A 16,488-nucleotide genomic window follows, 5' to 3' on the forward strand; every position below is an offset into this window, starting at 1 on the left:
AAAGGAGGGCCCTTCACAAGCGGCTGGGCCTGAGAGAAAGAGAAAAAAAGCAATAGAAAAAGAAATCCCAGGCGAGTGTCCGCTCCTATCCGCTCAACCATCCACCAAGTGAGTCTACATACCATCAGTAAGGAAAGGGGCGGGGAAGGGGGGGGGGGGGGGGGGGGGACGAGACCAAGAAAAATACTTATGTCCACTATCATCTATCCATCGGTCTATTTTTCGAGGAAAAAAACACACATTCGGGGAGGAAAGCATATAGCCTCTTCAAGAGACTTTCAAAGGGGCATTACCCCCGAATCTGAATGATGCAGTGTGACTGGCGGTTGAAAAGACGGCAAAGGAGAGAAGTTTCCTCACTCTTAATACCTTCCTGAGGGACTCGGGTCAACGCAACACGATTGGGACTGAGACAGTGAACGGAAACATATGACAGATGAAGAGATTAAAGGATGCAGAGAAAGATTTCTTTTTTTTTAAGGTGAGAGATACTGAAAGGGAGAAAACGGCTGAGAGGAGAGCACGATTCACAATGAGTAAGAGAAGAAAAAGAGCGGGAGAGACAGAAAGAAAAGAGAAATAGAAGGTGAAATTCAGAGAGGAGACAGTGAGGGAGAGAAAAGATAAAGACATAATACATGCAATATGAAGAAAGAGGGGAACAGACGGCTCCAAGAGAATAAAAACAGTTAGATAAAGGAGGTGAAAACGGACAGCATCTATGCGAAAAGGAGAGTGAGGAACAAGACGGATGGAGAAAAGCACACAAGACAAATATGGAAAGTGAAAGAGAGAGAAAGATGGAAAAAAGAAAACCGATAAATGGGAGCTGAGGCAGATTGTGGACACAACAGCCTGAAGCACGACTGCAGAGCAGGAGGATGGTCAGGAGGATGGTAAGAAAGGAATGGACGGGGGCAGCCTGCCGATGAGGTGCCCAGGATGGAATGTTTCTCTCCGCCCCTGCTTCGGATCAGCTGACCCACACACACACACACACAGAGACAGAGACAGAGACAGACAGAGAGAGAGAGGCGCCGCTCTGGAGCAAGAGGCAGACAGAGAGACAGACTGTTCGTTTGGTAGGTAGGTATAGGCAGGCAGAAAGACAGGAAAGAGAGAGCGAGAGAGAGAGAGAGAGAGAGAGGCGCCGCTCTGGAACAAGAGGCAGACAAACAGAGAGACAGACTGTTCATTTGGTAGGTAGGTATAGGCAGGCAGAAAGACAGGAAAGAGAGAGCGAGAGAGACAGAGAGAGAGAGAGAGAGAGAAAGATGGACAGAAAGACAGACAAACTCCCACATAACAGAACACCACACAGAAACACTTTACTTCACTATGGTGTCACTTAGCCAGTCAGAGAGCTAGGAACAGGTCAGCAAGGCAGCTGGAACAGGCATATAAGCCTAGGTCCAACCACAACCGAACAACAAACAACAGCGCGAGCGAGAGCCAGCCAGCAACTTCCGAGAGGGACAGAAAGGGAAAATGAAGCCAGAGCGAGAGAGAGAGAGAGAGTTCACACCTCCCCCACACAGACCTCCAAAGCAGACCCGTGCGCGGCATCCAACATGGTACACGTGAGGCAGAAAAACGCCACCTCCCTCAGCGGGCGCCATGTCCTGGTAAGGCGGGCAATGATGCCCCTTCCCCACCCCCGCCAAGTGGCAGGTTTTTGGGTCCGGGATGTTGGCACGGTCCAACCTGTAGCTACATGCTTCTCGAAATAGGATTGAAATAGAACACGACCAACAGAGGTCCAGTGTTTCTTGTTTAGGCCTTATTCTCCCTTAACAGAATAAAGAAAAATAATGATCTGTGCATGGTGGGACTGAGAGGGAGGGAGGGAGGGAGAACCTCAAATTTGGAAGGGAACAGAGAGGGAGGGAGAGAAAGAGAGAAAGGGAATTGAAAGAGGGAAAGAGAGAGATGGAGACCGATAGAAACGGCGCGAGAGACTGATAGAAACAGAAAGAGAGAAATAAAGAGAGATGGAGAAGACAAGAAAACAACCAAACGCATTCCTTGGAGAGAGAAAAAAAAGAAAATAGGCCATCAAGTCTGGCAGAGGAAGACACCACATGACTTTGAATTGAAGGAGAAGGTAAGTGAAACTGTGTGCGTGTTCCGTTTCGACTAAACGAATGGCATACTCCCGGCCACAGGGTACACGGCACACCTCCGTCACAGAAAACAAAGTACCCAAAACATCCCTTTGTATCTTGAATCCGTTGTTTGGCATGTTCTGTAGTTTTTTTTTATCTTCCCCTTGGTTTACACGCAACGTCACAAAAATGGGTCTTACTTGGGTGTCATCCACAAAGTCAATTACTCTGTTATCTCCACTGACTCAACTCCAAACCTTAAAAAGCTGAAACAGAATATTGAACTTTATAAAAGCAGACAAATCCAGGGGGACAATCTATATATATATATATTGAAGTATTTTAAAATCCCTTCTAAAAAATATTGAACAAAAAGGGTAACACTGAATATTTTACAAAATTTAAATCAACAGATCGTCAAACTGACACATTTTGTATTCTCTCTCGCTCTCTCTCCCCCGACACACAGGCACCCCTAAAACGGGCCAGACCACCCCCACGCCACTCCCCAAATTCCCTGTATGTGTGCTAATCCGCGGCCTGCAACTGATTTTCTCTGATGTCTAACTAAGAGGGTTCGGCTCCACAAAGGCCTTCACACACCCCTCACAGTAACGAGAGGCGACTTGAAAAATGGGGTGCCGAGCCTTTTGACCACTGTCAGCGCCATGACTAATTGTGTTATGTAACTTCTCCCCTTTGTCACGCCATCCCACTGGTCAAAACATGAATGCGTCCCCCAACTGGAACCGTATTTCCTATAAAATACACTCATTTTTACCAGAGCCTTATGGACAACGTCCTCGCTGTCTGAGGAAAGAACTGATCAGGGGAATCAGCGATATTACCCGATATTTATTTATTCTGAACTTGGCCAAATCTGACTAATAAGTCAATGTATCGACTGGGATAGAAGAGAATGAAGGAGGGGTCAGCTGAAGTGAATTGTCCTCGAAGATCGCGTGTGTGTGTGTATATGCAAGCGTTTACAGTACCAGTTAAATGTTTGGAAACACCTACTCATTTAAGGGTTTTCATTTATTTTTTACTATTTTCTACATTGTAAAATACTAGTGAAGACATCAAACATATGAAATAACACATATAGAATCGTGTAGTAACCAAAAAAGTGTTAAACAAATCTAAATATATTTTATATTTGAGATTCTTCAAAGTAGCCACCCTTTGCCTTGATGACACCTTTGCACACTCTTGGTATTCTCTTAACCAGCTTCACGAGGAAGTCACATGGAATGCATTTCAATTAACAGGTGTGCCTTGTTAAAAGTTAATTTGAGAAAATTTCTTTCCTTAATGCGTTTGTGCCAATCAGTTGTGTTGTGACAAGGTAGGAGTGGAAAACAGAAGATGGACTTATTTGGTAAAAGACAACGTCCATATTATGGCAAGAACAGCTCAAATAAGCAAAGAGAAATGATAGTCCATCATTACATTAAGACATGAAGGTCAGTCAATCTGGAAAATGTCAAGTGCAGTTGCAAAAACCATCAAGTGCCATGATGAAAGTGGCTCTCATGTTGACCACCAAAGGAAAGGAAGACCGAAAGATACAATTGAAGTCAGAAGTTCACATACACTTAGGTTTGAGACATTAAAACTTATTTTTCAACCACTCCACAAATTTCTTGTTAACTTCTTATGGCTAGGGGGCAGTATTGAGTAGCTTGGATGAATAAGGTGCCCAGAGTAAACTACCTGCTACTCAATCCCAGAAGCTAAGATATGCATGATATTAGTATATTTGGATAGAAAACACTCTGAAGTTTCTAAAACTGTTTGAATGATATCTGTGAGTATAACAGAACTCATATGGCAGGCAAAAACCTGAGAAAAAAATCCAACCAGGAAGTGGGAAATCTGAGGTTTGTAGGTTTTCAACTCATTGCCTTTCAAAGATACAGTGGGATATTGGTCATATCGCACCTCCTAAGGCTTCCACTAGATGTCAACAGTCTTTAGAACCTTGTTGGATGCTTCTACTGTGAAATGGGGGCGAATGACAGGGGAATGAGTCAGAGGTCTGCCAGAGAGCCACGAGCTGGCCATGCTCGTTCACGTGAGAGCGAGCTCTGTTCCATTGCATTTCTACAGACAAAGGAATTCACTGGTTGGAACATTATTGAAGATTTATGTTAAAAACATCCTACAGATTGATTCTATACATCGTTTGACATGTTTCTATTGACTGTAACGGATCTTTTTGACTTTGTCTGCGCCTAGTGATCGCGCGGCATTAATTTGGATATGTGAACTGAACGCGCTAACAAAGAGGAGGTATTTGGACATAAATGATGGACATTATCAAACAAAACAAACATTTATTGTGGAACTGGGATTCCTGGGAGTGCATTCTGATGAAGATCAAAGGTAAGTGAATATTTATAATGCTATTTCTGACTTCTGTTGACTACACAACATGGCGGATATCTGTTTGGGTTGTTTTGGTCTCTGAGTGCCGTACTCAGATTATAGCATGGTGTGCTTTTTCCGTAAAGTTGTTTTGAAATCTGACACCGCGGTTGCATTAGTGAGAAGTGTATCTATAATTCCATGCATAATAGTTGTATCTTTTATCAATGATTATTATGAGTATTTCTGAAAATTGATGTGGCTCTCTGCAAAATCACTGGATGTTTTGGAACTACTGAACATAATGCGCCAATGTAAACATTTTTTAAAATATAAATATGAACTTTATCGAACAAAACATACATGTATTGTTTAACATGAAGTCCTATGAGTGTCATCTGATGGAGATCATAAAAGGTTAGTGATTAATTTGATCTATATTTCTGCTTTTTCTGACTCCTCTCTTTGGCTGGAAAAATGGCTGTGTTTTTCTGTGACTTGGCTCTGACCTAACATAATCGTTTGGTTTGCTTTCGCTGTAAAGCGGACACTGTGGTGCGATTAACAAGAAGTGTATCTTTAAAATGGTGTAAAATACTTGTATGTTTGAGGAATTTTAATTATGGGATTGTTTTGAATTTGGTGCCCTGCACTTTCACTGGCTGTTGTCATATCGATCCAGTTAGCGGGATCTCAGCCCAAACTATAGTACCGACTTGTCTTTGTGAGACACAGAGTAGGTGAATGGATGAACTCTTCATGTGTGATTCCCACCGTTAAGCATGAAGGAGGATGTGTCACGGTGTGGGGGTGCTTTGCTGGTGACACTGTTGATGAAGAATTTAGAATTCAAGGCACACCTAACCAGCATGGCTACCACAGCATTCTGCAGGGATACGCCGTCCCATCTGGTTTGGGCTTAGTGGGAATATAATTTGTTTTTCAACAGGACAATGACCCAAAACACCTCCAGAATGTGAAAGGGCTATATGATCAAGAAGGAGGGTGATGGAGTGCTGCATCAGATGACCTGGCCTCCACAATCACCCGACCTCAACCTAATTGAGATGGTTTGGGATGAGTTGGACCACAGAGTGAAAGAAAAGCAGCCAACAAGTGCTCAAGATATGTGGGGACTCCTTCAAGACTGTTGGAAAATAATTCCAGCTAAAGCTGGTTGAGAGGATGCCAGGAGTGTGTAAATCATCAAGGGAAATATACACTGCTCAAAAAAATAAAGTGAACACTTAAACAACACAATGTAACTCCAAGTCAATCACACTTCTGTGAAATCAAACTGTCCACTTAGGAAGCAACACTGATTGACAATACATTTCACATGCTGTTGTGCAAATGTAATAGAATACTGGTGGAAATGATAGGCAAATTAGCAAGACACCCCCAATAAAGGAGTGGTTCTGCAGGTGGGGACCACAGACCACTTCTCAGTTCCTATGCTTCCTGGCTGATGTTTTGGTCACTTTTGAATGCTGGCGGTGCATTCACTCTACTGGTAGCATGAGACGGAGTCTACAACCCACACAAGTGGCTCAGGTAGTGCAGCTCATCCAGGATGGCACATCAATGCGAGCTGTGGCAAGAAGGTTTGCTGTGTCTGTCAGCGTAGTGTCCAGAGCATGGAGGCGCTACCAGGAGACAGGCCATTACATCAGGAGATGTGGAGGAGGCCGTAGGAGGGCACCAACCCAGCAGCAGGACCGCTACCTCCGCCTTTGTGCAAGGAGGAGCAGGAGGAGCACTGCCAGAGCCCTGCGAAATGACCTCCAGCAGGCCACAAATGTGCATGTGTCTGCTCAAACGGTCAGAAACAGACTCCATGAGGGTGGTATGAGGGCCCGACGTCCACAGGTGGGGGTTGTGCTTACAGCCCAACACCGTGCAGGAAGTTTTTCATTTGCCAGAGAACATCAAGATTGGCAAATTCGCAACAGGCGCCCTGTGCTCTTCACAGATGAAAGCAGGTTCACACTGAGCACATGTGACAGACGTGACAGTCTGGAGACGCCGTGGAGAACGTTCTGATGCCTGCAACATCCTCCAGCATGACCGGTTTGGTCAGTCATGGTGTGGGGTGGCATTTCTTTGGGGGGCCGCACAGCCCTCCATGTTCTCGCCAGAGGTAGCCTGACTGCCATTAGGTACCGAGATGAGATCCTCAGACCCCTTGTGAGACCATATGCTGGTGCGGTTGGCCCTGGGTTCCTCCTAATGCAAGACAATGCTAGACCTCATGTGGCTAGAGTGTGTCAGCAGTTCCTGCAAGAGGAAGGCATTGATGCTATGGACTGTTCTGCCCGTTCCCCAGACCTGAATCCAATTGAGCACATCTGGGACATCATGTCTCGCTCCATCCACCAACGCCACGTTGCACCACAGACTGTCCAGGAGTTGGCGGATGCTTTAGTCCAGGTCTGGGAGGAGATCCCTCAGGACACCATCCGCTACCTCATCAGGAGCATGCCCAGTCGTTGTAGGGAGGTCATACAGGCACGTGGAGGCCACACACACTACTGAGCCTCATTTAGACTTATTTTAAGGACATTACAGCCTGTAGTGTGGTTTTCCACTTTAATTTTGAGTGTGACTCCAAATCCAGACCTCCATGGGTTGATGAATTTGATTTCCATTGATACTTTTTGTGTGATTTTGTTGTCAGAACATTCAACTATGTAAAGAAAAAACTATTTAATTTCATTCATTATTTCATTTAGTATTTAATTTCATTCATTCAGATCTAGGATGTGTTATTTTAGTGTTCCCTTTATTTTTTTGAGCAGTGTATTTTGTTTAACACTTTTTCTATTACTACATGCTTCCATATGTGTTATTTCATAGTGTTGATGTCTTCACTATTATTCTACAATGTAGCAGTATTAGTAAAAATAAAGAAAAACCCTGGAATGAGTAAGTGTGTCCAAACGTTTGACTGGTACTGTATGTATGTGTGTGTGTGTGCTTACATATGCAAGCATGCATGTATGTGTGTGTGTGTGTGCATTTTGCCTGTGTGTGTGTCTCTGTCTCTCTCCACATGACAATAGGGCGCTCTGTGATGGATCTGAAGCCTCCATTTAGCGACGCTTCTTTCAGCGGGCTGTGGAAAACACAGCCGCCAGCTTGGCCGCCCCAACCCAGCAGGCTGAGAGGGGCTCGGCGGCGCACAGGGCCACATGATAAAAGGCTCTATTTACAGGCAGAGACAACAAGTAGAGTTTTTTTCCCTCCAAAACAGATCTCGGAATGCTTTTGAGAAGAGGCACAGAACCATTGGAATTGGAATTTCATTGGAATTCATTGGAATTTCCAGACTCGATAGGCCCGAGACTGTGACTATGGATAGGAATCTGGGTTGAGGTTCGAGGTCGAACCGATTATGATTTTTTTCATGGCCGATACCGATTATTGGAGGACCAAAAAAAGCCGATACCAATTTATCGTAATTATAATAAACACAGAAATACGAGCCTTTGGTCATTAATATGGTCAAATCCGGAAACTATTATTTCGAAAACAAAACGCTTATTCTTTCAGTGAAATAAGGAACAGTTCTGTATTTTATCAAACGGGTAGCAAACCCAAGTCTAAATATTGCTGTTACATTGCACAACCTTCAATGTTATGTCATAGGAGCGAGGGAGGAAGAAAGAACAGCCCAAACTGTAGCATATACCCTGACTCTGCGTGCAATGAATGCAAGAGAAGTGACACAATTTCCCTAGTTAATATTGCCTGCTAACATGAATTTCTTTTAACTAAATATGCAGGTTTAAAACGATATGCTTCTGTGTACTGATTTTAAGAAAGGCATTGATGTTTATGGTTAGGTACATTCGTGCAAAGATTGTGCTTTTTTCACAAATGCGCTTTTGTTGAATCATCACACGTTTGGCGAAGTAGGCTGTGATTCGATTGATTATATGCAACGCAGGACAAGCTAGTTTACCTAGTAATATCGTCAACCATGTGTAGGTAACTAGTAATTATGTGAAGATGGATTGTTTTTATAAGTTTAATAAGTTGATAAGTTTAATGCTAGCTAGCAACTTACCTTGGCCTGCAATCAGCCATAATCGGCGTCCAGAAATGCTGATTACCGATTGTTATGAAAACTTGAAAATCGTCCCTAATTAATTGGCCATGCCGAATAAATCGGTCAACCTCTAGTTGAAATAGTGTGTGTTTTATTTCAAATACTTTGATTGAGCTTGCCAGGCACAATGGAATGAATAGGATAGTCCTAAAAGAACAAACCTGTCACTAGACATGCACAATGAAACACTTTGAATGTAAACAAATGCTATTTGAACGCCGGTCTGGACTGTGGATTGGAAACGGAGAGGCCAATAAGTTAACAATTTCGCATAATGGCTATATCATTATGCATCTGCCATGAGTTGGAGGTGACTAGTTGTGGATTTTCATAAAAACCTTTACAGCTCTGCACGCCTCTAAACCTCAAGAGATTGTTCATCTCGGGATTAAAGAATGTGGAGTGGACCTGCACTTTTCTTTAGCCCCAGTCTTTTCGGGAGTCCTCAATGCATTTTCATATATATATATATATATATATATATATATATATATATATATATATATATATATAATATAAATAAAGAGAGAGAGAGAGAGAGAGAGAGAGAGAGAGAGAGAGAGAGAGAGAGAGAGAGAGAGAGAGAGAGAGAGAGAGAAGAAAAGACATGCAGGTTCAGTGAGGGGGAAGGAGGGGCGAAGCTGCAAACACGGGCTGTGGAATGCACACTTTTTAAAAAGCGCCTGGCTAGACAGGCACCGTTCTTCCGCCCTCCTCTCCTTCTTCCTCCCTCGCTCCTAGGCCCATCAGAAATGAGACAATGGAAGAATCCCGGAGCTTGTCTGCCAAGAAATCGGTTCTGAACGCTCCTTGCCTGTATCCCAAATCGCACCTTGTTCCCTATAAAGTGCAAGATAGAGTGAACAGGGTTCCATTTGGGATGTAGACCTCTTCTGACGCCGGTAGATGTGGACAGAGAGAAGAAGGAATGTCCGCCAAGCACATGTTATGACGTTAGGGATCAAGTTTGGAAAAGCGAGCACCTGGAGTATGCCCGGTGTGGTGTTAACCCACGCACGAGTCTAATCAAAAACAGGCAATGGATGGGCGCACGGAATTTCTGACCTCACTCTAGATCCACCTCCTTGCTTAACCCCTGGTCTGTCTGTCAGACAAAGGGAGTCACAAGTTCATTTAAATTTGGCAAGAGTGCTGAAAATCACAACTAAAAGCATTGAAAACGGATGGACACAGAATGCGGACTCTTGTGCAAACCATGGTTCATGGTTCATCCTACCTCATAGGATCCGTGACAAACTCTACCGCCGTCAACAAACATTAACGTTCCAATTACCTGGGTGCTGACAAATCGCGTCCCGTCCGTTGCCGCCACTGTCAGGTTGTAATTGGATTTCTGCTCGGCGTCGAGGGGCCTCGCCACAATCAGGGTCCCGCTGGCCTTGCCCACGTCAAAGCGGCTGTCGTAGTTCCCACCTGGTGGAAACGACGGAAGGAAGGGTTAGGCGGGCGCACAAATTAAAATGGACAGGAAATGAGTGGGGCCATCATCACCTGTTTAAATTATAACGCAGTACTGGAGCTAGGTAAGCTAACAGTGACATACGGTTCTGTTTGGCCGTAGCATTAGGAACTTATACATACATTGTATGTAATCCATGTATAATAATACATGTATATGATCCATACTGTTGCCTACATCAATATGATCAGCAACATTATCCCTATTGTTGATACATACAGAAGCACACATATACTGCACTGTGTATCACCGATGTAAAACATTTCCCTGTACTTATGTTAACTTTCCAGGCTCATTATGGAACCATATGTGCAAGTGGTATGATGTGTATACATCAATCACGTACAGTTAGTTGCATGTGTCAATAGATTCCACGAGACACCGTGAATGAAATACACATACGGTACATAGACAAAATGGAGCCATATGTTCATGTTCACGTGCGGTATATGTGTTGACGTAAATCTGTTGTCACACGATCACAAGAACGACAGAAACAAATGCACAAGCTCAGCCACGTGACAGCACGACTGGGTTCAAACGCCATTTGAACTCTTGGGCGGGGTTTGCACTCCTATTGGTCTATGAAGCCAGGCAAGCTCAGTCAAGCACACCTAGAGCAGTTGAAATGATTTCAAATCGTTTTTGAACCCAGATCTGCATGACAAACATCACAGTCAACAATCTCCAACGGTACTAGAGAGATCACTTAATACAGCCAAGGGCAGCAGAGAGATCCCATTACAGCAGATCTACCTTCCGCTGTACAGTTGAGGTCGCAAGCCATCTGAACGACGTAAAACACTTCCCCCGTGTCTCCTTCTGGACAAACCAAATCCAGTACAAGAGAGACATTCCCAAAGGAGAAGAGAAGAGAAGCAGAGAAGAAGAAAACATAGAGAAAAAAAGAGAGAGGCAAGGCGTCAGTCAAACGTTGGTTAGAAGGGAGGAGGGAGAAGTATTTTCAGGAAATGTATGCAGTAGAGATGTTAACATTCACCATGCAAAGAAGTCACTATTAGAGACTCAATTATTACAGGGAGCAAGGAGAAAATAGGTTGTACGTTGGTTTTGTTTTTGGGATTGTTGGGTTCGCACTCATATTCGCTTTGCTTGGGTTAGTGCTAAGAAGAATGCTACAAGAATCTATGCCGGGGATGTCTTCCCTTGTCTATACAACTAGATTCATCTCCTTCTAGAGCGCATTCAACTGACCCACATACACACGCATGCGCGTATGCACAGACCCACACGCAACCTGAAACGGAACCCTGCAGCCACTCGTCAAGGTTTCACCTGTGATCTCGAACCAGACTGGCGTGTCCGACGTCTCCGTGGTGATGACCCCCACCATGTGCGCCACGGGGTCGCTCTCCATCACTGAGAAGAAAAAGGGGGGCTCCTCAAAGGCCAGTGGGGGGGCGCTGGCCGCCACCTCCGGCTTGGGGATCCACTCGATGTGCAGCCGGCAGGTGGACGACTTCTGGGGTCGCCCGTTGTCCACCGCTTTGATCTGAAAGAGAGAGGGAATGAATTGATTTGATTTGGGTAACTAAATTATACAACAAAACACACTGGATTCCCAGCGGATAGCACTTAAAAAGCATGAATTAAAATACTTGAATTAAAACACAGGGAGAGAGACGGGGGAGAGGAAAGAGAGAGAGAGAGCAAGAGAGAGAGAGAGAGAGAGAGAGAGAAATAGAGTGAGAGACAGAGACAGATAGGCCAAGGGGTCAAAGAACGGCCAGCCAGCCCACATGGAAAAAAACAACCACCGAGCAGAACACCTGTTACCATGGCGTCCCCCGTTAAACAGATGTCCGGGGAGATTACTGTGTTAAGTGTCTAATTCCGTCAAGTGAGATAAATCTATCACAGGTAACACTGGCCCAAAAGTACTATGACATAAAAGTACTGTGACTATCCTAAACCTCAAAATGCTATCAACAAATGCAATATGGCATGTACATTGGAAATGTAAAAGTAAATCAACGTGAATAAATCAAAGCCCCCAGTCCGATATGTACAAAAATATAAACACAACCTGTCAAGTGTTGGTCCCATGTTTCATGAGCTGAAAGAAAAGATCCCAGAAATGTTCCATACTCACAAAAAGCTTTTTCTCTCAAATGTTGTGCACAAATTTGTTTAAATCCCTGTTAGTGAGCATTTCTCCTTTGCCAAGATAATCCATCCACCTGACAGGTGTGGCATATGAAGAAACTGATTAAACAGCATGATCATTACACGGGTACACCTTGTGCTGGGGACAATAAAAGGCCACTTGAATGTCCAGTTTTGTCACAACATAATGCCACAGATATCTACATTTGAGGGAGCGTGCAATTGGCATGCTGACTGCAGGAACGTCCACCAGAGCTACTACCAGATCATGTAATGTTAATTTCTCTACCATAAGTCGCCTCCAAAGTTGTTTTAGAGAATTTAGCAGTACGTCCAAATCGGCCTCACAACCACAGACCAGCCCAGGACCTCCACATCTGGCTTCTTCACCTGCGGGATCATCTGAGAACAGCCACACGGACAGCTGATGAAACTGTCTGTAATGAAGCCGTTTTGTGTGGAAAAACTCATTCTGATTGGCTGGGCCTGGCTCCCAAGTGGGTGGGCCTATGCCCTCCCAGACCCCTCCCCCCATGGCTGCGCCCCTGCCCAGTAATGTGAAATCCATAGATTAGGTCGTAATGAATGTATTTCAATTGACTGATTTCCTTATATGAACTTTCTCCGTTTTAAAAAAATCTAATTGCTGCATGTTGCATTTATATTTTTGTTAAGTATAAGATGCGGAGGAATTTCCTAGCGAAAAATTCAGAGTACAAAAACGATGAATCAAAATCCACTAGGCTACTCACGGTGAGGATGTCATACTCCCCGGCGGAGGAGAACTTCTTGGATGACACCAGACCTGTCTTTGGCTCGATGAAGAACTTCCCGTGCTCATCTCCCTCCTCGATGGAATACGAGATCTCCGAGTTGGCACCCTCATCGCGGTCCGAGGCGATCACCCGGTACACGGGATCCCGCTTCAGAGCCCGGTCCTTTTCCGTTTTTTCCCGTTCTGGAAGCTTGATCTTGTAGATCTTCTCCAGGAACTGTGGCCGATTGTCGTTCTCGTCCAGGACTTTGACGATGACACGGACCGTGGTGGATTTGGCGGGAACCCCGTGGTCGGTGACGGTGATCTATTTGGGAAAAGTTTGGAAAAACATGGAATTTAAATGGGAGTATGGACATTATAATGCCTGTGACTATTCTGAACAACAACTAAAAAGAGCAGGAAATATGGAATTAGAATTCCGTGAGAGAATTTGTGAGGAAAACATGGAATTACAATTGGAATCCTGTTTGAGACTGTGAGAGGGAAAAGAGGGAAACGTTGAATGAAACGCCTCAAAGGATCTATGTGAATTAACTGTCATCACATTTCACATTTTGAACGGACATTGTGTTCCATATTCCCATGCAACCTTGGAAAGAGTGTTGTCACGTAAACATTTCCAATTAAAGGCACGTTTTAAAACCAGTTTAGCGAAACAATGCATATACTGCAATAATGGAGCACATGTGTAAGCAGTCAACTCTGCATCTCGTAAATATGTAATGACCGGAGCTCCAACGTTTGAGGACGTTCCTTATTCGAAGCCCTTGAACTAACCAAAGAGAGCAGAGGTAAAAAAGCAAACTCGCTTTCTTCTCTCCCCTTTCCCTCGCTTTCTCCCCCCTACCTCTTCCTCCCTCTCTCCATGTCATTGCTGTGCTCACAAATGTTTCTCAGTTAGTCAATTGGCTGCCAAAATTGAAGCAATTCCTTCCCGAGATTAGCGAGCTGTCAAGTCATTTCATTCAAAGACCCACGCTGTGCTTCCGGGAACCAATATGCGAAGGGAACAGGCTTGTTATTCACTCGCTCGCTTATTGAAGTTGAATTGTTCCCTTTCCTTCTTTCTTTCTTTCCCTTTCACTCATTCTTTTTTTTTAATGGTGAATGGATTCAATGAATGTGAGAGGCAAGTCATAGTTTGGCGTTTTTTTCTGAGACGAGCGCAACAAGACGGTCCAAAGACCGCACTCGCTTTGCTGCTTTGCTTTCCTGCCACAGGCGAATGAGACTCGTCGTTATGTTGGGGATGTAGCAGGTCCCGTTTCTTTTGTGTGCAATGTGCCCCTGAGCAAGGCAGTTAACCCACTGTTCCCCGGGGCGCCCAAGACGTGGATGTCAATGAAGGCAGCCCCCCAGCACCTCTCTGATTCAGAGGTATCCCCCTTCCCCAATGTCTTCTTAGTGCTCCAAAAACAATATATTCCGTTAAATGGGTTTACCTTTATTTGACTAGGCAAGTCAGTTAAGATCAAATTCTGATTTTCAAGATCAGTTTGTGCTTGACAATTCCCATGGTCATTGACACATAGCACAAACTGATCTGGGAACAGGGTTTTAAAAAATTAAAACACCAATGGCATGATGTGTTAACCCATTTGGAGAGGTTTGATTAAAAATAGTTCAAAAATAATGATGAAACCCTACAGCCCATAGTTTGCTTGAGAGACTTAAGTTGGTTTTAACATTAGTTTTAACACTTGGTAGTTTGAACACAGCTGCTTTAACACTTTGTTAATTAGGCCTGGCTTAATGGCTGAATGGTGTCTTTCAAATTAAATGCACAGCCAGCTTAATGTACGCAGCCAGCAATAAGCTTAGATGACCCAAACAAACACAACACTTAAATCTCATGAGTAACTGGGAAACTGAACTGGGGATCGTCTATCTCACAGCCGGGAGAGATGTGAGCAATTCTGAGCTTAAAGCGTCAGAAATAAAAAATAAAGAGCTGAACAATAGTCATTTAAAACCATCTGCTCAGCGCTTTAGCAAAAACACTTTGGGGTTGTGGTCACACGCCATTTGGCACTAGCAGCGACAATTAGCGGCATAATGTGTTTTTGTTTTCCCGCGCCTAGTCGGTCCAAGGCCGCCCGAGTTATTTGCCCGAACAAAATTAATTAAATGGGACGACGAGGACCATTCGAGTTTGGGGCGGCGTGCGCCTCTCGGGAGCAGTGTTGCCGGTGCGTTGGCCCGTATTCTCATATTCTGTAATGAACATTGCCATTACGGGCAGATGAGTTCATTTGGCCCCGTTTTCAGATTATATTCATGCATCCCAAATGGCACCCTACATCGACATGGTGCACTACTTTTGACCAGAGCCCTAGGTGTCCTGTTCAAAAGCAGTGCACTATATAGGGAGTAGAGTGTCATTGGTACACACGCTTTGTCCACAGTTCCGTCTGTGAAATCAAAGCAGTGGATGGAAAAAAGCTGAAGATGAGGACCCGGGCTAATGTGAACAGCTGAACTCGGCTGTGTGTGTGTGCATCCCAAATTATATCCGATTCACGATATAGTGCACTTCTTTCGACCAGGGCCCACAGGCCTCAAGTGCATTAAACACGGAATAGGGTGCCATTTGGGATGCAACATAAATGGTAATTATTGCAGAGCGACCGAAGAGACAAGATAGGAGCATCAATTACAAAAACGAACTGAACTCTGTAATACTGTACGGGGAACAAGTGGGTTAACTGCCTTTCTCAGGGGAAGAACGGCAGATTTTTACCTAGTCAGACAGAGTGAGTGAGTGAGTGAGTGAGTGAGTGAGTGAGTGTGTACATGAGTGCGCTTCCGAGCCGTGCTAGACAGTTGCTCATCAGCACATCCTACTCTTTCAAAACAAAGCCTTTACCAGAGGCCAGTCTCTCACCATGTCCGACAGACAGTCACAGCAACGTGAAGACCGTGTCACAGTGGTTCTCAGGCTTTTTGGAATTAAATGTTTACACTTGGTGCGTATTGTTGCGCGTCTGCAACAAACCCCTGGTCAAATGGCGGCCAACTGTCAAGTCTGTCGTCGTGAAACATTAGTGCCTAGACACTTCAGATGGCATTAATCAAGAAAGTGGCCGAGACTATAGACACTTGGGAAGTTGGTGCAGAGATATGCCTATGAGCAGAACATTAAACTTGCCTCTCTTTCAGAACTGGGCGAGCATGTCCTAACATGTCTCCTTGTTGTTTCCTCTCTCTCCCTCCCTCCCTCTCTCTCTCTCTCTCTCCTTCCCTTTCTCTCTCTCCCTCTCTCCCCCTCACTCTCAATTCAAGGGCTTTATTGGCATGGGAAACATATGTTAACATTGCCAAAGCAAGTGAAGTAGATAATAAACAAAAGATTACACTCACAGACGTTCCAAAAGAATAAAGACATTGCAAATGTCATATTATGTCTATATACAGTGTTGTAACAATAGCAAGGCTATGCTCACTGCGTCTGTACATAGTCAAAGTTTTCCTTAAATTTGGGTCAGCCGGGAGGGGGGGTGGCTGGGTGGATGGGGAA

General features: G+C 44.4%; 1 protein-coding gene across 3 annotated transcripts in view; it reads right to left on the reverse strand.

Annotated features, from left to right (window-relative positions):
* The window catches only part of LOC115145866 (protocadherin Fat 1-like), a 98,685-nt gene that overhangs the window by 42,065 nt on the left and 40,132 nt on the right, over positions 1 to 16,488 (reverse strand). For all 3 annotated transcript variants that reach the window (XM_029687456.2, XM_065004049.1, XM_029687454.2), the window contains exons 5-7: positions 12,946 to 13,275; positions 11,363 to 11,579; positions 9,881 to 10,020 (exon numbers count right to left, since the gene is read on the reverse strand). In XM_029687456.2, the coding sequence (XP_029543316.2) occupies positions 9,881 to 10,020; positions 11,363 to 11,579; positions 12,946 to 13,275 (687 nt within the window). The remainder of the gene's footprint in view (positions 1 to 9,880; positions 10,021 to 11,362; positions 11,580 to 12,945; positions 13,276 to 16,488) is intronic.

This window comes from Oncorhynchus nerka, linkage group LG18, assembly GCF_034236695.1.
Source record: "Oncorhynchus nerka isolate Pitt River linkage group LG18, Oner_Uvic_2.0, whole genome shotgun sequence".
NCBI classification, from domain to species: domain Eukaryota; kingdom Metazoa; phylum Chordata; class Actinopteri; order Salmoniformes; family Salmonidae; genus Oncorhynchus; species Oncorhynchus nerka.